The 23,207-nt window shown below is 33.1% G+C and overlaps 1 protein-coding gene across 2 annotated transcripts in view; it reads right to left on the bottom strand.

The window, feature by feature from the left end:
- The window catches only part of Nos (Nitric oxide synthase), a 614,880-nt gene that overhangs the window by 547,226 nt on the left and 44,447 nt on the right, over positions 1-23,207 (bottom strand). Inside the window, exons 1-2 of one of the 2 annotated variants that reach the window (XM_089089494.1) lie at positions 11,387-11,437; positions 4,406-4,556 (exon numbers count right to left, since the gene is read on the bottom strand). In XM_089089494.1, coding sequence (XP_088945620.1) covers positions 4,406-4,555 — 150 coding nt within the window. In that variant the 5' untranslated portion in view covers position 4,556; positions 11,387-11,437. Of the gene's footprint in view, positions 1-4,405; positions 4,557-11,386; positions 11,438-23,207 lie in introns of those variants that run through there. The other variant, XM_089089493.1, reaches the window with a different exon arrangement.

Below are 23,207 nucleotides of genomic sequence, written 5' to 3'. Positions count from 1 at the left end.
TCTCATGTCCTTGATCTATCAAAACCCGGGAAAACAATAAAAAATATGAAAAAATTAAAATGTGGTAAATAATATCTTAAAACTCTCAAACCTCGGCTCATAAGCATATATTAATATTAAAATGTCGAAAATAATTGCTTAAAATCCTTAAATGTTAGTATAATCTTAGTCGAAAATTGCCCCGAGACGTGTGTGTGAAACTGGTTTCGCAGTGCCATTCTGACCTTAATGTTGAATGTTTTAATGCCCTGGATCTATTAAACCCCTTAATGCGAGATTTTTAATGAGAAAATTTCATGACATGTCTTAGGAATTATGAGGTGGTAAATAATGTTTGTGGGGCAGCCATGTAATGCCGTGGTGGTGTGAGGTGTTATGAGGAGCATCATGAAAGGGTTGCCTTACGAAAAACTTGAATCAATGGATTGAAGCTTAATTTTTAACAAGAAATGTCTGAAGCATCTTGAGGGGAGGGGGGATTTCAAAGGGTGTCATGGACCAGTCATAGTGTGGCATAGATTGGGAATTGTCGAAAAATAAAAGCAACAGAAAATATATCCATTGTGGGTATTCAAGCGTTAAAAAAAACGCTCAAATGATGATGCCAGGTGCTGCAGGGTGTTACCTTTGTGTCAATTTTTATAAAAACCATTGAAAAATAATGAAAAGGTTCGTTCGAGAATTTTGATAAATTCTAAGTGGCGTGAATTGCCTAGGAGAATTACATTTTAGCGTTTGAAATTTCAAGAGTTAAATTTTAGATTTTTAAGTTTACTTTTTTTGGAGAGATAGGTTGAAAATGTCTTAGGGGGTGATGAGGAGGTGCCACAGGGAGCAGTAATAGTTTGGTGGTGTGAGGTGTTTTGGAGGTTACTATGATAGGGTTGGCTTTCGATTAGGTTTTTTTTTTCATTAAAAACTCTCAATAGATCCTAAAAAATTAACTCTAACGAGAAAATCTGAAATGTGATGAGAAAATATTACTCAAATGCGCATACTGTCATGGTGATTGAATATTCATAGGCTTAGCTCAAAGAAAACTTGGCGTTTTTGTTAATAACTCTCAGAAATACCTCAATACGACCTAAATTTGCCTCTAATATCAACCCTGTCCCTCTGGAAATGATTGCTTGTATGTATTTTTCTTTAATATATGTATCTTTTTGCTAATACTTTTTCTTTATAATCTTTTTTCACTTTTAGTTTTTTTTGTTTGTTGCGTTTTTTAACTGATTTATCTGTGTTTTAATAATGTTGTAAATTTGTTTTATTTAATACAAATTTTATTTACAAAGGTTTTTGTTTTTATATTTTTGTTTAGGATACGAATCTTCCATACCTAATCGTTTACACAATTTAAGCATCTTGTAGTCCCCTCTCGCATTTATTACTAAATGACCAGGTAATAGATCATTTCTAGGAATCGATTTTCCACTTCTGCGTGTCTGTTATTGTAACCGTAGGAAACACGCTGTCATCTTTCTAGCATGCACCAAAAAGAGGAATTCTCCTCGCGTGCAATAGGCTATTTCTAGAATGTACGAGCCAGAACATAATATTGGAAAGAGCTTCATGGACGAGTTGATTAAGGCACAGTTCTATTGGTTCGACATTGGTCTTTCGAGTCCTTATGAAGACCATAATCATTAGAATATAATAATCCTATGAGAAAAAATACACTGATAGAAAAAAAGTATTATGTAATACCGTACGTATGTGTCCTCCTCAATTAAAAGTGGGGAATTCCCTCATGGACTCTGAAGAAACGGTTTGCTTGGGAATGCATCATCAATAATCATTCCCCATTACGTAAAAACTAAAGAAAAGAAACATCTTGAGAAAAAAGAAAGACGTATTGAAAGAAAAAAAATGCCTTGAACGTCTCAAAGAGAAATGTCTTAGGAAACGTCTTGAAATGTCTTGACCAAATTCCTCTGCCTGGTGCCGTTATTACTTAAGACCCACGTGTGCGCTTCATTATATAAAATGTGCGCTGTCATTACGTAAGAACCACGTATGCGCTGTCATTATGTAACATGTGCGCTGTCAATACGTGAGACCCACAAGTGTGCTGTCATTACGTAAGACCCACGTGTGCGCTGTCATTATGTAACATTTGCTCTCTCATTACGCAAGACCCATGTGTCCACTACCATTAAGTTATAAATCCACTAAGTCACACATTATCCTCAACTCCAATCACTTAGGTCAAAATCACCTGTGATGTAATACTTGTTGAATAACGCAAAATTGCGGCATCCTCTATTACATAGCAACCGAATGTAAACATTCCTTAACACCTACATCTCTTAGTCTCCCCCTATGAGTTAATTAACACCTTACCATTAAAATGCGAGGGTGTGTCTTCCCAAAATGCAAACATTGTTGTAACGCCTGCTCTCTTGACCGGTCGTATAGCGGGGGTGTGTCTTCCATGACGTCACGAGAATCCTTGAAGTTGCAGAATCCAGGGGTGTGTGTCACAGGAAAAAAAGGGCCTTCTATAAATCCGATGGGAATCTGTTATGGGCATTCTGGAAAGCAGTGAGGCATTACTACTGAGGGCGTGGGTTGTAAATTATGCCCCTGGGTCATTTAAGGTTTTTATGGAAGGGATTGTTGTATAACCTTTAGAGGTGGCTCATTTGGTTGAAATATGAAGATCTAGTTCCTTTTTTAAAAGTCAATAGTGATGTAGGTCAAGCAGCAACCCCCCCACCCATTCAACTATCCTACTTTTCGCCGAATGCATATGATTGAAATTGTGTGATGGCAATTTTGTTTAAAATAGTACAAACAACATATAACAATGCTTCCAGTGTTGGCACAACCCCCCCCCCAGAGCCCTAAGCAGTAGTAGCATTATTAACAGTACGCAAATAGCACCTTTTTTCAACATCCCCTTCAACACACGATTAAATTTTAAACTTAATACCATCAACCAGCCCTGAAGCATTGCTGATACGTCCTCTTGACAACCTATATGGCATAGTGTGTTTCTATTTATTTCAATACAGTTACAATCTTTCCCAAAATTTTGGCCTTAATTCCCTTAGGTTTATTAGTTGCAATAGTAGCACCAGTAAATATGGTAGTAGCAGTAGGAGTACAGTTAATAGTAGTAGTCTTAGCTCTAATAGCAGTATTTGTATGAGTAGAAGCATTAATATTATGATTTAAATATTGTCGAACGACTTAGGGTATTAAGATCAAATTTTTGGGGCTATCTATTACTACTTCTGCTCTTAAAGTTTTACTAATTAAAAGAGTGTAAGTGTGTCCAGGCTGTGAAAGAGCATAGATATAATTTTTTGGGAATGGTATTAACTTTTATTTATCGGGTCAACTAGAGGATGTATATGACTAAATTAAACAGTACTATTTGTGTCAGGATTTTCAAAAGAGTTTATGTTGTTAAAAATTGCTAAAAAAGTTTCTCCGGCATATCAATAGCAGGCCAAACTAAAAATTCTTAAATGAAAACCGGAAAGATTAATCTATTATTTTTGTTTTCACTGAAAAAAACTATGTCAATATAAAACGAACACAACTTAGTTTTAAAAAACTGTTTCCATAAAATAAGTTTTTCATAAAAAAGTAAAGAATTCCATTAAACCAAAAATGAACAAAAATAGAATCAAATAAATTACCAAGAATACAATTACCACAAATTAGTATCAATAAATAAATAAAACTCAAAACGAACAGAAATTAAAATAAATAACAGAGTCAAACTAAAAACGATCAGAAATTAATATCAGTAGGGTTCAAAACCCCTATGCTTTCTAAAAGCCAGATTATAATTTGTACTTTACTGAAAAAATTCTTTTAAATGTTTTTCTTTTATAATTTTAAGAAATCAAAAATTAACTATGATTTTAAGGAATATCAGCATACGTATATTAAACTGACGATACACATTCATTTGAATTTTTTTCAGTAAAGTACAAATTATATTCTTGCTTTTAAAAGGCATAGGGGTTTTGAACCCTACTCATATTAATTTCTGCTCGTTTTGAGTTTGATTCTATTATTTATTTTAATTTCTGTTCGTTTTGGTTTTTTTTTTATTTATTGATACTGATTTGAGGTAATTGTATGATTGCTATATTATTTGATTCTATTGTTGTTCATTCTCAGTTTAATGGAGTTCTTTACTCTTTTTTGAAAAACTTATTTCGTGGAAAAAGTTTTCTTAATTAATTTAGGTAAAGATGAGTAATAGGAAGAGAAAACGCTGAAGACCGATTAATTAAAATTTCGCATTATTACGCTTAATATTCAAATACCTTATTTTCAAATTTCAATTTTCATAACTTCATTTACTTTTGACAATCATCGTCTTTACTTACTGCTAACTATGTATGGTTTAATAAATAAAAAAAAATAGAGAAAAAAGACTAACCTTATTGGCTGTCTTGTGAAGTGTATCAAACACTAACTTCCCTGAAAAATGGTTCTTAAGAACGACGGCTGACGTCCTGGGCTCAATTTCTGGAATCCTTTTACCATTAGGAATCAGGTCACTATTTGGGCTTTCTATAGCTTTCACCATGCTATGAAAAAAGTAATGAATCATTCAAACTATATTTGGGGCTATGTGAAAACACGTTTAAGGGACTAGGAAAAGTGACAAATGAGCAAGACACATGTAAAGTAAACACAATACATACTTTGTTATTTTTGGCGAACTTAGGGAAAGAAGCTTGAAAATATTGTTGACACAATGAAAGACGATTTAACTCAGATTTAAGATTTTTTCTTTGAACAGCATGTAAAAGATTCCCGCATTTTTGTGAACTTTTAATATTTGACGCTTCAAAAAAATCACACCAAAGAATATCAAACTGGTATTTTAACTGGTTGTGCACATTCTCTTCTTGTCATATTTCATTTACTCACTCATGGTAATTTCTCCATGTTGTAATTTTGACTTATCGTAGCCTATGACTCTCTTTCTGATTATTATTATTAGCAGGGGTTGACCCACTGTCAGTAGGTCGAGGCTCAGACCTTCAAGGCCCATTGCCTCTGCACCCCAGAAACTATGCTATATTCATGGTTGGGGGGGGGGCAATGATGGGTTCGGCTTCCCCACCCTTACCGTATATCTTGCCAGCTGTCGGACTTCTCCTTCCCTTAGTATGTCCTCCAGCTTCACAATAACAGTATGAAATTCCTCAAGCTGGTGTCTAATCTAACTGAACATTCTTCTATTAGATGTATTCTTTTTTCCACAGTGGTCATCTTACATTTTTGGCATACTGGGCATTTACCCCTCCCTATTCGGGAAAGATTTTTCCCGAAATTTCCAAGTCCTGTTATGGCTTTTGTAACCATTCTTTAACCCCCCTCTCACGCCCACCATTTCCCCAAACACATCCAATGCAAAATTTTGAGATAGCCATTTTGTTCAACATAGTTGAAAGGTCCGGAAATTGTGTCTTTGAGGATGAAAGACCCCCCAAAGCCCCCAGGGCAAAGGCTGCAAGCTGTAGCCTGGGGGCATATAAGGTTTTTATACAAAGCTTTGTCGTAGAAACTTCAAAAAGGGCTCATTCGTTTGGGAATTGAGAGGAGTAGTCCCCTTATTAATAGTCAAAAGTGATAGGAGGTTGAATGCCCCCTACCCCCCCCCCCCCCACACACACCCATCATTTCCCCAAACACTTTCGATCAAAGTTTTGATATAGCAATTTTGTTCAACGTAGTTGAAGGGTATGAAAATTGTGTCTTTGAGTATGACAACCCACCACAGCCCTCAGGGCAAAGGTTGTAACTTATTGCCTGGGGGCATATAAGGTTTTTATAGAAAGTGTTGTCGTAGGAACTACAAAAAAAGGCTTATTCAATTGGGAATTGAGAGGGCTAGTGCCCTTATTAATAGTCTAAAGGGATCGGAGGCTGAATACCCCCCCCCCACGCCCATCATTTCCCCAATGACTTCCGATTAACATTTTGATATAGCCATTTTGTTGAATTTCGTTGAAGTTTCCGAAGATTATGTCTTTGAGCGTGACAACCCCCCCCCCCAAGGCCCTCAGGGCTAAGGTTGTAAGTTGTGTCCTAGGGGCATATAAGGTTTTCTAGAAAGCGTTATTGTCAAAACTTCAAAAAGGGCTCATTCGATTGGAAACTGAGAGGGCTGTTGCCCTTTTCGATACTCGAAAGTATTTCGAGGGAGAATCACCCCCTTCTCCCACGCCCATCATTTCCTCAAACACTGCCAATCAACATTTTTGAGATAGCCATTTTGTTCAGCGTAGTTGAAAGGTCTGGAAGTTATGTTTTTGAGGATGACACCCACCCATAGCCCTCAGGACAAGGGTTGTAAGTTATAACCTTGGGGCATTTAAGGTTTTTATAGAAAGTGTTGCCTTATAAGCTTCAAAAGGTCTCATTCATTGGAAATTGAAAGTACTAATGCCTTTTTTATTAGTCAAAAGCGAACAGAGGGCAAATGACCCCCCTCCCCTACATTTTTGGCATAATGGGGATTTACCCCTCCCTATTCTGGAAAGATTTTTCCCGAAATTTCGAAGTCCTGTTATGGCTTTTGTGACCATTCTCTAACCCCCCCCCCCCTCTCACGCCCACCATTTCCCCAAACACATCCAATGCAAAAATTTTGAGATAGCCAATTTGTTCAATTTTGTTTTGTAACCAGTCTCGTCTCGGACCTTTTCAGTCGTAGAAATTGTTTAGTCAGGGTTTGGTTGAACTTCAGGAGTAATTCCTTCGTTTCTTTACATCCCACCTTCCTATGCCAATTTTATCTCTGAGAACATCTTTTATCTCTGAGAACTCTGAGAAAATGGGACAGGGCTTCTACTTTCAAATCTTTAAAATCAGGGACAAGTCTTAAGAATTCGGAGAGTTTTCCGGGACAAGTCTTCAAAATTCGGGAAATTTTCGGGGAAAAACAAATTGGAAATTCGTTGCGAAAATTTGGGAGCCAAAATTGGTTTTAGCTTCGTTTTCAGGCTCAAACAGGGCTTGAATTGAAGTAGTAAATCAAGTCTTTTACAGAGTAGGTTTTAGAGCCAAAGCATGGGATTGGAAACCATAGCTGAAAACGCTTATTGCTGACATTGGGGCAAAAACTTAAAATTTGTTTTAAAATTAAAAAATAGGCTGAATTACATTCTGGAACTCCCTTGCCTTAGGTTTTAAAATATCTTTGTTGCTTTATTCTCTAAGCCCGAAAACGAGACTTTTATGTCACATATTTTCAGAAAGAGGACAAAAATAAAGCATAGAAAGGCAATAATGGCATATAGAGCAATAACACGTGCAATGATTTCTCCAAATTAATAAATATTCTTTGGCAAGCAGACATGAACTTACACCAGGAGTTTAATGAAAAAATCACCTGAAAGTAAGCAGCAGCATTAAAAATTAAAACGAATAGTAAGGATAACATAATAAGGGGAATTGCCCCCTCTAAACACTCGACTATTCACGCTGAAGCTTTTTAGAAATTAAGCTTCTCATTGTTCTATTTAAACGACAATTGTGTTTCGGCAGTCATTCTTACAGAATCGGGACTAAATTCAAACTTAAGCGTAAAGAAAGAGGTATTGAAGAGGGAGCAACCCCCTTCATATATGTAATTTTTTTGTTCGTTTGAATGTTGCTTATTAGGCGTACTTTCAGCTGAATAAAAACTTTTTTTTATTTCAAATGTTTTTTTTAATGCCAGGAAATCCGGCTCCACCTCCACAGAAAAATCCCTCCTCTCCCCGAAAAGATTATCTGGAGAATTCAATCCCGTCAAAAATTTATCCCGGACAATTACCCTTACGATTAACATCTCCACGCGTAAGATTGGATCGACAAAGAGAAATTTAAAATAAATAAAAAGAATTTCGTTTAGGAATTCTAGCAAATCCTTCCACTGTAAAATTTCCCCTCAAAATTTCATCCCCCGGAAACCTTCTTCATGGAAATTTCTCCCTGCGGAAAATCTTTATACAGAAAATTCAGTCCTTTACTCAAAAAAAGTATGCGTACTTCCCAATAACACATATTATACGTAAACAATGGGTAAATTTTAATTGTCAAATTTTCAAATGGGCAAATTTTCAAGACTTTTCCCCAGGGGCTGTGGGAGGTCAAATTAACACCAAAGACCAATTTAAGGGGTCTCTAAACTATGCTGAACAAAATGGCTACGGTATCTCTAAATTTTGATCAAACGATTCTGGGAGGAAAAGGGTATGGAAGGGGACATAATTGCCAACCACATGGGAAAAACACATCTACTGGGAAAGTCCACATTTTTTCAGATAAGAGCTTTAACCCTTTACAGTTGCGTTCTCTGATACACTGAATCTATGATGTTATTTTAGTTAAGATTTTTTTAGATTTTTAGGGAGTGTTTTTTCAAAAATCAAGCAAATTTTCTCAGGCCCGTAGTCTTTGAAGAGTAATACTGAACTTAATGAAACTTATATATTCGAAATCAGCATAATAAGCCGATTCTTTTGATGTAGCCTATCTATTAGTGTCAAAATTCCGGTTTTTACAGTTTCGGTTAGTATTGAGCTGGGTCACTCCTTACTTACAGTTCATCACCACTAACTGTTTGAACACATGTGAACTGTAAATACCAGTAGCAATTTTTCATTAAGTCATTAATTTCAGTAATTCATTAATAATATTGAAAAACGAAAACAAATATTTTTCGCGGTTTCTAGATAGGTAAGTCAAATAGACAAAATTCAACCTACAAGTAAGGGGCAATTTTAAAACTTAGAACAAACAGGAACTAAATTAGAAAAAAGTAAATTTAAACTTCCATTAAAAAGGAAATTTTGACGACAATTAACGCATTATTGGTTTTTCATGTATATTCTACGGTTCTAGGTGTTTACCCCTCCCACCCAAAAGATACCCGCGCGGAAAAAAACAAAAAAAATACCCCATCCCCCTCCCAAAAAAATCACATGAAATACTCCCGCGCTGAAAGTACCCCCCGGAAAATACCCACCCTCCCTGCAGAAAATGCTTCCTCGGAATATACATTTTTTTTCAGTTTTTGCTTCGAATATACTTTCTTTTATTTTGTTTACCTCATAATTACTATATAGTCACCGATTAACCCCCACCCCTGCTGCCGTCCATGTTCCAAATATATTACTTATTGTAGTCTTATTTTTATATCAGCCCCTCAAATGCCAGGACATGATAGCTATAGGCTACAAATCATACAAAAGTTACTTATTCTGTTTCTTCACACTAACATTATTTGGCATTATTACCCAACGGTTCTATCTCAGGATAAGCCTTCACACAGGGTTACTAACTGTACAAGCATTAGATGTTGTAAAGGTAGGCCTAGATAATTAAGTAAATTTACTAGGCTATCCCTAATTTGAGCAGAATATATTTTTCGTAAAATTTCCGTCGCGTAACTTACAGCTTTGGAAGAACGTAAAAAGATCCTAAAACTGCAGTTTAAAATATTACGTTCACTAAAACATTACAAGGGTGAAGGGACCAGAATAATAATTGTAAGGGGAATGTAAGGTGAATACGTTTGAGGATAAAAGGTGGTATGACAAATACAATCCTCAGATAAAACAGAACAGAACAATGTTTACCCACCGAATGAAACAAAAATTTAAACGGTAAGAATTCCTTCAATATATCATGCGTTCAATCATTAGGTATTAAACGTTAATACAGTATGTCCAAAACCAAAAATAGCAAAAGAAAACAAAATTTAAGCTTACGATTGGCTTTTCTAAAACAATTCTCTTTTAGAAGTTCAATTTCAAAACCCCAAATCCAACTCAACGTTTTTAAAAAACTTCAAGTATAATTCTTGGCTAGTTTTGTCAAGATTGTCTTGACCACGAATGATATAAATGTAAGAATCCTATAGCATTCGGAATACTGCATTCGAAATGGCTTAATCTAAATTTAGAAAAAATATACTTTTGTGAACATATGAAGAACCGTCTATACTTAAATTGTATCGGTCTGGTTTTTATGCAAAGTAACACAGGAGACAAAAATTAACGAACATGAGAACAGTGAAAAATTATGGTACGTAAAGTAATATTTGCTTGGGATAGTCACTGGAGGTGACACCGTGAATGGGTGATTTTCGGGGAAATTTTGAGGATTCAGGGGGAAAAAATTTCGGGGAAACACATAGATTTTCGGGGAATTCCCCGAAAATTTGGGGATAGTGGAAGCCCGGGATGAAAGCTTCTGAACCATAATATCCCAGTGACGTCCAAGGCTTAGCTACTTCATCTGTCGTCTTTCTTTCTGATGGTTTCAGGTTTCATTATTGCCCCTCACTCTTTTTGAAATTTTTCTGACAATTTTTTTAAATTAATGAAAAAATCCAATTTTTAGTTTTTTATGCTCTCTTTTTACAAAAAAAAACGAACAAAAATTATTGCGTCTTGGATAAGAAAAGTGACAAATGAACTTTTACAGAAAAGTTTACAGAACTTTTACAGAAAAGTTCTGTAAAACTGGCTCAACTAAACGAAGTCGTATTAGATTTACAAAGCTTGAAACTGAATATTTATTCTTTACATACTCGCTCAATACACTTGGAGTTGTACCTGTAATTAGAAGGTTACAGCTAAAGCTGTGCAGCCCAAATTGTATATATCCTATCTATCCCCCAAGCGTCTCAGTTGTTTCAACCCCGTACCTTTAAATCCAAATTCTTGAGTGTATACTGGCTAACAGATAAGTACCCACATTTCTATAAATATGGCTCAACTAAACGAAGTCGTAATAATTTCCCATATTTCTAAAATTATGCCATACCAGCACTTTATTAAACTAAAAATATTTGAGTTATTATCACAAATCATTTTTAGTTTCATAGAAAACTGTAGAATAGACTGAGCAGCCATATGTTTAGTTGGTTTTAAGTTTCTATTTTGTTCTTTGCACATATAGTTTCTATTTTCCATATATGGGGTTAATTTTTGTTCTTTTTTAATGAATAACAAACCTGGCAAAAATTTGTTATCTAACTAAGTTTATCTTTTTTAGTAATTGGAATATCAGGGTTGTAGCAGTAGCTGCAACCTAGTAAAGAGCAAACTGTAAAGAAATATTCATCACGTTGATATCTTTTATTCTAAATACTTTATGACTTCTTTTTTTCAAACTTACTACGATGGATCATAACCCCCCTCTCTCTCTCTGGGTTATATTATTGATGCGTGGGAAATACTCAACAATGTCTTACAAGTTAGAAATTATTTTTGTCATTTAACTGTATGCCCACTTTCCATTGTACAATTTTTTAATTATAGCAATTTCTGTAATAAACTTTTTTTTTTTATAAGCAGTAGACAAGAACTTAACCAGTCAAATTCAGAACAGCTCTGAAGAGGAATTGACTAACCTTATTTAGACCTAAGTCAGACTTAAGCTTTCCCCTTTAATGGAATGTTATCCAGAAGTATCACACTTCGAACTGACTGTAATCAGCAAAAGGATGACTAGGATACCTTAAACAAGTCCGATTAAAATGCGCATTTGCAGAGGTCAAGTTCCTTTTCACCCTGAGTTTCACGAATGGCTCAACAGGAAACAATCAGGATGAATAATGTGAAGGTGGTCTCCTGCACCAGAGCCTTCAGATATCAAATTAAAAAAAAACAAGTTTTTCAACTGAAAGTATGGAGCAACATTAAAACTTAAAACGAACAAAAATTATTACATATATAAAGGATGTTGCCCCTCCTCAACACCTTGCTCTTTACGCTAAAGTTTTTTGGTACTTAAAAAAACCCGTCTTATTGTTCTAATTAAACGACCCTTGTGTTTAACGAGTTATTATTAAAGAATTGGGACAAAACTCAAACTTTAGCGTAAAGAGCGGGGTGTTGAGGAGGGGGCAAACCCCTTTATATACGTAAAAATTTCTTTTCGTTTTAAGTTTTAATGTTGCTCCTTACTTTCAGCGGAAAAAAATTGTTTTTTTTATTTAATATCTGAGGTTCTGGTGCAACAGACCACCTTCACATTATTTGTCATGATTCACATTATTTGTTATGGTATCTGTGGGAGATATCCTTACAAAAAAAAAGGTTCGTTAGAGTAACTGAACTTGAAAACAATGGAAACGATGATTCTACAATTCATGTCGTTTATTTTAAACGACGATTTTCGAATGAATATTTCGAGGCACGCACATTTTCGGGGTGATTAGAATTCTTAAAACATCATTATAGGAACACTCTAACGGCAAAATGGGTAATTAGAGTAGCGTAATACAAATGTAAGTAAGTGTGACCCATGTTAATAGACTGAAGCTCTAAAAAACAAAATTACTTAAAATTTAGGATCGGACAATCTACTACTACTACTACTAACAACTCATCGCAGCACCAAGCCGCCTGAGGCCAACACAGCTACGCACGCTCCTCCTCCACCCCAATCTATTCAAAGCCTCCCTTTTTACACCCGTCCACGAAGTTCCCATTTCCTTTAAATCTTTCTTTATGACGTCCTCCCAACCCAGACGGGGACGACCTGCTTTCCGTTTAGCCCTAGATGGTTGGCCGAAAAGAACAATCTTTGGCAATCTGTCATCCTTCATCCGAACAACATGCCCTAACCACCTCAACCTTTCTTTCATTATAGACCTAGAAAGCGGTATTGAACCACATTTTTCGTATAGCCTATTGTTTGAAATACGGTCAGTCAGCCGGGTACCCAGAACAATCCTTAAGCAATTTCTCTGGAAAACATCTAGCAAATCTTCATCCGCTTTTCGGAGCGTCCATGCTTCAGAGCCATATTTGACCACTGTCATCACTGTAGCTTCTAAGATTCTAATCTTGGTTCGCAGACTTATCTTCCTATTCTTCCAGACTTTTTTTTAACTGTGAAAAACCACCCTGAGCCTTGGCTATTTTATTTTTAACATCTTCACTGCTCCCACCATCTTTACTAATAATACTACTAAGGTCAGTGAAGCTGCCCACCTGATCAATCTTTTCATTACCCAACGTCACCTTTTCATCTTCACTTATTCCTAGCCTTAGTGACTTAGTCTTCCTAACATTAATTTTCAAACCAATTCTAGCACCCTGAACCCACAAAAACTCAAAAACTTCCTTCACTTTGCGCGTACTTTCATCTAGGACGCTTAAATCATCAGCATACTCTAGGCCCATAAAACTTTTTCTTCTCCATTTGATTTCGTGTCCTCCCATTGCCTTTCCTGTACTCCTTAAGACAAAGTCCATCAAAATGATCCATATAGAGGGGGATAGAACACAACCCTGCTTAACTCCTGATTTAATACAAAACCAGCTGCTAACCTCATTTCCTACCTTAACCGCAGCAGTGTTATTCTTGTACATAGCACTAATCACTTTAATGTATTTGTCTGGTATACCATACAAGGATAAAACCTTTACTAAAGCTCCTCTATCAACAGAATCGAACGCTTGCTCATAATCTATAAAACTGAGGACCAAAGGTGTTTGAAAACTTAGGCAATTCTCAATTATTAACCTAAGAGTGAAAATTTGGTCAACACATCCTCTACCTTTTCTAAAACCGCACTGCTCTTCTCTTAAAACTTTGTCTACGGCATCTCTCAGTCTAAAAAGTATCACTTTGTCGCAAATATTGCGTCCTTAAAAGGACGCAAAATATTGTGATTCTCATTCTAATGAGCCTCCTCCTTCGATTCTAAGGCACTGTTTTTATATGATCATCCCTTGGGGGGAAAATCATATAAATCTGTTGTAGTTGTAGGCTACCTATGGTACAAAAATGATTTTCCTTGATGTTCAAGGCGAGGGATTGTAATTATCCTCTATAACGTTTATAACCGTAATGTAAAAATAGTACATATTTTTTTTTGTTTCAACTCAATGCCATTTTCTTTGGGATTCTGACTGTTCTTTGAAATTGCCATAAATGTGATGCACGCAATACACTTTTACTATGAAGATTAACTGAACTAATAGTTACTATTCCTGGATCAGCTTCAAATGCCAAGTTTTTCTTATCAGACCGTTTCTTTTTTTTTTTTTTTTCAAAGCACCTTTTAAAACTTTCGGTAGGTATGGACCGTGGTTTGATCTCTATTAGGTTGCAGCTACTGGCCACTACTGTCGCAACTATGAAAAACTTAAGCTCAAATGTGTCTACTAACGATCAGGGGCGAATCTCCAGTATTTTAATTCGGGGGGGGGCAAGAGGGGTCCATATCCAGATATCAAGGGGCATGGGATATATAATAGTTTTTTTCTCCATATTATTGGGGGCAATTGCCCCCCACCCCACCCAAATGACGCCCCTGCTAATGATAATATATCAAATCAACATGGTTTGTTGTTAATAGTTCTTGTAAAGCCTAACTCAGGAAGATATTTAGTGCTCTTTCCACTGACTAATCGGACCTTAAATTCATAATATGCATCGTAAAAATACCTTTGTGCCGAAGGTCAACATAAAATGTTTTTACTAACAATCAGTGCCATGAGTTATAATCAAGATTGTAAGGACGCAATATATTGCAAAATATTGCGTCCTTAAAAGGACGCAAATATTGTGATTCTCATTCTAATGAGCCTCCTCCTTCGATTCTAAGGCACTGTTTTTATATGATCATCCCTTGGGGGGGAAATCATATAAATCTGTTGTAGTTGTAGGCTACCTATGCTACAAAAATGATTTTCCTTGATGTTCAAGGCGAGGGATTGTAATTATCCTCTATAACGTTTATAACCGTAATGTAAAAATAGTACATATTTTTTTTTGTTTCAACTCAATGCCATTTTCTTTGGGATTCTGACTGTTCTTTGAAATTGCCATAAATGTGATGCACGCAATACACTTTTACTATGAAGATTAACTGAAATAATAGTTACTATTCCTGGATGAGCTTCAAATGCCAAGTTTTCCTTATCAGACTGTTTCTTTTTTTTTTTTATTTTTTTTTCAAAGCACCTTTTAAAACTTTCGGTAGGTATGGACCGTGGTTTGATCTCTATTAGGTTGCAGCTACTGGCCACTACTGTCGCAACTATGAAAAACTTAAGCTCAAATGTGTCTAATAACGATCAGGGGCGAATCTCCAGTTTTTTAATTAGTGGGGGGGCAAGAGGGGTCCATATCCAGATATCAAGGGGTATGGGATATATAATAGTTTTTTTCTCCATATTATTGGGGGCAATTGCCCCCCTCCCCACCCAAATGACGCCCCTGCTAATAATAATGTATCAAATCAACATGGTTTGTTGTTAATAGTTCTTGTAAAGCCTAACTCAGGAAGATATTCAGTGCTCTTTCCACTGACTAATCGGATCTTAAATTCATAATATGCATCGTAAATATACCTTTGTGCCGAAGGTCAACATAAAATGTTTTTACTAACAATCAGTGCCATGAATTATAATCAAGATTGTGAATTCGATAACATGGCTCAAAACAGATTGCAGGTTTGGATTGCGGCTTTTGCCGGGGTGTGGGTTGGGTTTACAAATTTTAATGTTCTATTCTTTGTGGAACAGTAGAATTTGTGACCCCCAGTATGCGGAACATAATAGGTGGAGGGGGTAGTGGCCAATTTCGCGTATACTTTTATTTCGTTTGTTTTAACTCTTAATTTCACTCCTTACTTTCGTTTTAAAAACTAATGTTTACTTAATTTTTCACAATATTGTTTATGCAATGTGTACATGCCTTAGCTTGTTTGTCTCCTTTAGACCTTGTCTGTTTGGGTCGAATGCGAAGTTAATGAATGTGTTGTCGTTTTTTTTTTAATCATAATTTAAATCTTTTTTCAAAGTACCTTAAATTTTAAATACATCCCAGATTCATGAAGCCAAAGTTGTTTAATTTAAATCCAAACCCCAAAGTCGATTTTCTCCAAAATTTGCTACAAGGAAAAATTTGCAGTCAGGGGACTATTTGCAGAAATGGCTGGAAACTTTTTCTCAACCAAATCTTTTAAAAGTTTTCTCTAACACATTCCTAGCTCCTTACTTCAAAGTCTAACATAAACTTTCTTGTTCCAATAACATGTCACACGCTGTAGTAAAATAAAACGCAGAATTCCGTTTTCAATAGCATTCCATTCTGTTTTTCTTCTTCTTGTTGGGATTATTTAGGTGACGCTTTTACAAACACCGGAATCACAATCCTGGCCCTATGGTGGATTACCGCAGCTAAAACAAGCTTTTGGCTCCGTACCATGGCTGCCCCTTAGAAGCAACCTAGTAAAGAATGAACTTTTGCTCATAGTAAGCGATAATTGATGAAGGTGTTTTAAAAATAAACTGTAAAGTAAAAAAGAATTACCATTTGAAATTGAGTAGGGAAGGGGGTACCAGTCCGAGGTTTACAGAATTTATTCAAGGATTATTGAAGGATTATCGAGTCTAATGGGGTTAATGCCCCCTTTTTCAAGGTCGATTTGTTTGTTGTTTCTAATTGAATTGACTCTGGGGCGAATTTTGCACATAAGCATTGACGGGACAATGTATTGATCGACTCGAGGGGAACTGGATTTCTGAGAATTTGGTTTACAGAATTTGACGGTGAATTATTGATCCACTAAAGGGGAATTAAGAAACATTATGGCTTCTTTGATCTTTAGGTCTGGGGGATAAACGGTCTTTAGTGACAGAGATGAATTAATATTATATTTTTAAATATGGCTTCTCTGATCATTAGGCTTAGTGATAAATTCTGGAATTAATATTCTATCGAAGCCTTAATAGAGTAACCAAGAACACCTTAGAGATGATGAGATTAACGCGGGAATTGTTTCCTGGGAATTTCAAATGTGACAGCGCAGGGATATCAAAACAAAAGGAACACGCAAAAATTACGTTTAGGGATTATTTGGGCGAAACCGTTTGAGACATTTTAGAAGATTATTTAGGCGAAACCGTTTGAGAAATTTTAGAAGATGATTTAGGTGAAACAGTTTGAGACATTTTAGAAGATGATTTTAGAAGATGATTTAGAAGATGAAGTTATAGTTTAGTTAAGAGTTTTAGTTTAGAGTTTTCGTTTAGCGTCTTAGGTTTCTCCACGTTTAAGTTAGGTTAAGTTATCATGAGCGCTCATGATAACCTAACCTAACCTAACTTAAACGTGGAGAAACCTAAGACGCTAAACTAAAACTCTAAACTAAAACTCTTAACTAAACTATAACTCTAAACTAAAACTCTTAACTAAAACTAGACTAAAACTAAAACTCTAACTAAAACTCTAACCTAAGACTCTAAACTAAAACTCTAAACTCCAAGCTAAAACCCTAAACTAGAACTCTTAACTAGAGCTATACTAAACTATACCTCTAACTAAAACTCTAAGCTAAGACTCTAAACTAAAACTCTAAACTCAAACTCGTAGCTACTATAACTCTAACTTAAACTGTAAGCTAATACCAAACTGAAAATCTAAACTAAAACTCTTATCTAAAACTAAACTAAACTAAAAGTGCAATAAAAAACTCTAAGCTATGACTCTAGACTAAAACTCTAAACTAAAACGTTTAGCTAAAACTAAACTACAAGTCCAAAAACACTTAACTGAAACTAAAATAAAATATAACTATAACTAAAACTCTAAGTCCTGAGAGTCTAACTTGAAATTCTAGACTCTGAGATACAACTAAACTAAACTATAACTCTAAACTAAAATTCTTCACTAAAATTAAACTAAACTATAACTTTAACTAAAACTCTAAACTCAAAACTAAAACTCTGAAGTCTAAACTTCAAGTCTTAACTAAAATTAAACAAAACTATAACTCTAACTAAAACTCTAAGCTAATACTCCAAGCTAAACCCCTAAACTCTAAACTAAAACTCTTAACTAAAACTAATCTACAACTCTAAACTAAAACTCTTTACTAAAACTAAACCTAAACTATAACTCTAACTAAAACTCTAAACTAACACTCTAAATTAAAACTCGACTCTAAACTAGAACTAAACTAAACTATAACTCTAACTAAAACTCTATACTAAAACTCTTATCTAAAACTAAACAACACCTCTAAATAAAAATTCTTAACTAACACTAAACTAAACTATAACTCTAACTAAAACTCTAAGCTATGACTCTAAACTAAAACTCTGAATTAAAACTAAACTAAACTTTAACTCTTACTAAAACTCTAAGCTAAGACTCAAAACTAAAACTCTAATATCTAAACTAAAACTCTGAATTAAACCTAAACTAAAACTATAACTATAACTAAAACTCTAAAGTAAAACTGTAAACTAAAACTATAAACTCTAAACTAAAACTCTTAGGTAAAACTAAACCAGATATCTAAACTAATGCTCCTAACTAAAACTAAACTATAACTCTAAAGTAAAGCTAAAGTAAACTATAACTCTAACTAAAACTCTAAGCTAAAACTCTAAATTAAAACTCTAGACTCTAAACTAGAACTAAACTAAAACTTAAACTAAAACTCTAAACTCTAAACTAAAACTCTTATCTAAAACTAAACAACACCTCTAAACTAAAATTGTTAACTAAAACTAAACTAAACTATAACTCTAACTAAAATTCCAAGCTAATACTGAAAACTAAAACTCTGAATTAAAACTAAACTAAACTATAACTCTAACTAAAACTCTAAGCACTGACTCTAAACTTAAACTCTAAACTCTAAACTAAAACTCTTAACTACTATAACTCTAAATAAAACTATAAGCTAATATCAAACTGAAACTCTAAACTAAAACTCTTATCTAAAACTAAACTAAACTAAAAGTGCAAGGAAAAACTCTAAGCTATGACTCTAGGCTAAAACTCTAAACTAAAACGTTTAGCTAAAACTAAACTATAAGTCCAGAAACTCTTAACTAAAACTAAACTACAACTCTTAACTAAAACTCTTAACAAAAATTAAGCTGAACTATAACTCTAACTAAAACTCTCAACTTTAAACTAAAACTCTGAAGTATAAACTAAAACTATTAAATAATATAAACTAAACTTCAGCTCTAACTAAAACTCTAGGCTAATACTCTAAGCTAAAACTCTTAACTAAAACTAAACTAAACTATACCTCTAACTAAAACTCTAAGCAAAGACTCAAAACTAAAACTCCAATATCTAAACTAAACTAAACTATAACTCTAAAAAAAAAATCTAAGCTAAGACTCTAAGCTAAGAATATGAATTCTAAACTAAAACTAAAGTAAGCTTTATATATTGCTAAATATCTAAGATAAGATTCTAAAATCAAACTCTGAACTCTAGATAAGACATTTAGCTAAGACTCTAAACTCTAAACAAAAACTTTTAACTAAATGTAAACAAAACTCTAATTCTAAATTAGACTCTAAACTGAGACTCTTAATTAAAATTCTGAATTAAAACTAAAATAAACTATACCTATAACTAAAACTCTAAGCTAAGACTAAAAACTAAAACTCCAATATCTAAACTAAAATAAACTATAACTCTAAAAAAAAACTCTAAGCTAAGACTCTAAACTAAAACTCTAAATTCTAAACTTAAGCTAAAGTAAACTATATATAGAACCTAAACTCTAAGCTAAGACTCTAAAATAAAACTCTAAACTCTAACTAAAACTCTGAGATAGGACTCTAAACTCTGATATGATTTTTTTGAATAAAACTAAACTAAAATATAACTCTAACTAAAACTCTAAGCTAAGACTCTAAATTAAAACCTCTTAACTACTATAACTCTAACTAAAACTGTAAGCTTATACCAAACTGAAACTCAAAACTAAAACTCTTACCTAAAACTAAAGTAAACTAAAAATGCAATGAAAAAAGTCTAAGCTATGACTCTAGTCTAAAACTATAAGCTAAAACATTTAGTTAAAACTAAACTACAAGTCCAAAAACACTTAACTAAAACTAAAATAAAATATAACTCTAACTAAAACTCTGAGTGTTGAGAGTCTAACTTGAAACTCTAGACTCTAACTAAGCTATAACTCTAACTAAAACTGTAAGCTAATATCAAACTAAAACTCTAAAATAAAACTCATATGTAAAAATAAACAACAAGTTTAAACTAAAACTATTAAATAAAACTAAACTAAACTAAAACTCTAAACTGAAACTCTTAACTAAAACTAAACAACAACTCTAAACTAAAACTCTTAACTAAAACTAAACAAAGACTCTAAACTAAAACTCTTACCTAAAACTAAACAACAACTCTAAACTAAAACTCTTAACTAAAACTAAACTACAACTCTAAACTAAAATTTTTAACTAAAACTAAACTACAAGTCTAAACTAAAACTCTTAACTAAAACTAAAGTAAACTATAACTCTAACTAATACTCTAAGCTAACACTCTAAATTAAAACTCTAGACTCTAAACTAAGACTAAACTAAAACTCAAACTAAAACTCTAAACTCTAAACTAAAACTCTTATCTAAAACTAAACAACACCTCTAAACTAAAACTCTTAACTAAAACTAAACTAAACTATAACTCTAACTAAAACTCTAAGCTAAGACTCAAAACTAAAACTCCAATATCTAAACTAAACTAAACTATAACTCTAACAAAAAAACTCTAAGCTAAGACTCTAAACTCAAACTCTAAATTCTCAACTAAAACTAAAGTAAACTATAAATAAAACTAAAACTCTAAGCTTAGACTCTAAACTAAAACTCTAAACTCTAACTAAAACTCTCAGCTAAGACTCTAAACTCTAAACAAAAACTTTTGACTAAAAGTAAACTAAACTATAACTCTAACTAAAACTCTAAGCGGAGACTATAAACTAAAACTCTAAACTCTAAACTAAAACTCTTAACTACTATAGCTCTAACTAAAACTGTAAGTTAATATCAAACTGAAACTCTAAGCTAAAACTCTTATCTAAAACTAAACTAAACTAAAATTGCAATGACAAAACTCTAAGCCATGACTCTAGTCTAAAACTCTAAGCTAAAACGTTTAGTGAAAACTAAACTACAAGTCTAAAGTAAACTATAACTCTAACTAAAACTCTAAGCTAACACTCTAAATTAAAACTCTAGACTCTAAACTAAAACTAAACTAAACTATAACTATAACTAAAACTCTAGACTAAAACTCTTATCTAAAACTAAACAACACCTTTAAACTAAAATTCTTAACTAAAACTAAACTAAACTGTAACTCTAAAAAAAACTCTAAGCTAAGACTCTAAACTAAAACTCTGAATTAAAACTAAATTAAAATATAACACTAAGCTAAGACTTAAAACTAAAACTCCAATATCTAAACTAAAACTCTTAACTAAAACTAAACTAAAACTATAACTCTAACAAAAAATCTAAAGTAAAGCTGTAAACTAAAACTTTAGACTCTAAACTAAATCTCTTAAGTAAACCTAAACTAGAGATCTAAAATAGAGCTCCTAACAATAACTAAACTAAACTATAACTCTAACAAAAACTCTAAGCTAAGACTCTAAACTAAAACTGTAAACTCTAAACTAAAACTCTTAACTACTATAGCTCTAACTAAAACTGTAAGTTAATATCAAACTGAAACTCTAAGCTAAAACTCTTATATAAAACTAAACTAAACTAAAAGTGCAATGAAAAAACTCTAAGCCATGACTCTAGTCTAAAACTCTAAGCTAAAACGTTTAATGAAAACTAAACTACAAGTCCAAAGTAAACTATAACTCTAACTGAAACTCTAAGCTAACACTCTAAATTAAAACTCTAGACTCTAAACTAAAACTAAACTAAACTAAAACTAAAACTCTAAACTAAAACTCTTATCTAAAACTAAACAACACCTCTAAACTAAAATTCTTAACTAAAACTAAACTAAACTATAACTATATGAAAAACTCTAAGCTAAGAGTCTAAAGTAAAACCCGCAACTAAAACTAAACTAAACTATAACTCTAAGCTAAGATTCAAAACTAAAACTCCAATATCTAAACTAAAACTCTTAACTAAAACTCTTAACTATAACTATAACTAAAACTCTAAATTAAAACTGTAAAATAAAACAATAAACTCTAAACTATAATTCTTAAGTATAACTAAACTAGAGATCTAAACTAAAGCTCCTAACTAAAACTAAAGCTCCGAAATATTCGGAGCTTTTGTGCATAATTAATTGTTTTGTAGTTCACTGCTTGTTAGAAAATTAAAACCCGTTTTTCGTGTCTAACAAAAACTCTAAGCTAAGATTCTAAACTAAAACTCTAAATTGTCAACTAAAACTAAACTAAACTATAAATAGAAATTAGAGTTTAGAGTTTTAGTTAGAGTTATAGTTTAGTTTAATTTTTGTTAAGAGTTTTAGCTTAGAGTTATAGTTTAGTTTTAGTTAAGAGTTTTAGTTTAGAGTTTCAGTTTGGTATGAGCTTACAGTTTTAGTTAGAGTTATAGTAGTTAAGAGTTTTAGTTTAGAGTTTGGAGTTTTACTTTAGAGTCTTAGCTTAGAGTGTTAGTTAGAGTTATAGTTTAGTTGAGTTTTAGTTAAGAGTTTTTGTTTAGAGTTTAGAGTCTTAGCTTAGAGTTTTAGTTTAGAATTTAGAGTTTTAGTTTAGAGTTAGTTTAGAATTTTTGCTAGAGCTATAGTTTAGTTTAGTTTTAGTTAGGAGTTTCAGTTTAGAGTTATAGTTTAGTTTTAGTTAAGAGTTTTAGTTTAGAGTTTCAGTTTGGTGTTAGCTTACAGTTTTAGTTAGAGTTATAGTAGTTAAGAGTTTTAGTTTAGAGTTTTTTGTTTAGAGTCTTAGCTTAGAATTTTAGCTAAACTAGAGATCTAAACTAAAGCTCCTAACTAAAACTAAACTAAACTATAACTCCAACAAAAACTCTAAGGTGAGACTATAAACTAACAATATGAATTCTCAACTAAAATTAAAATAAACTATAAATATAACTAAATCTCTAAGCTAAGACCCTAATCTAAAAATCTAAACTCTAAATAATTTTCTAAGCTAAGTACTTAAACTCTAAACAAAAACTATAAGATTATACCAACCCAAAACTCTAAATCAAAGCTTTTATCTAAAACTAAACTAAACTAAAAGTGCAACGAAAACTCTAAACTCTAAACTAAATCTCTTAGGTAAAACTAAACAACACCTCTAAACTAACATTCTTAACTAAAACTAAACTAAACTATAACTCTAACTAAAACTCTAAGCTAAGACTCTAAACTAAAACTCTGAATGCAAACTAAACTAAACTATAACTCTAACTATAACTCTAAGCTAAGACTCA

This window comes from Artemia sp. Qi Xiang Cuo, chromosome 5 (assembly GCF_049724085.1).
Source record: "Artemia sp. Qi Xiang Cuo chromosome 5, ASM4972408v1, whole genome shotgun sequence".
Lineage (NCBI taxonomy): Eukaryota > Metazoa > Arthropoda > Branchiopoda > Anostraca > Artemiidae > Artemia > Artemia sp. Qi Xiang Cuo.
This window is presented reverse-complemented; position numbering and strand designations above follow the sequence as displayed.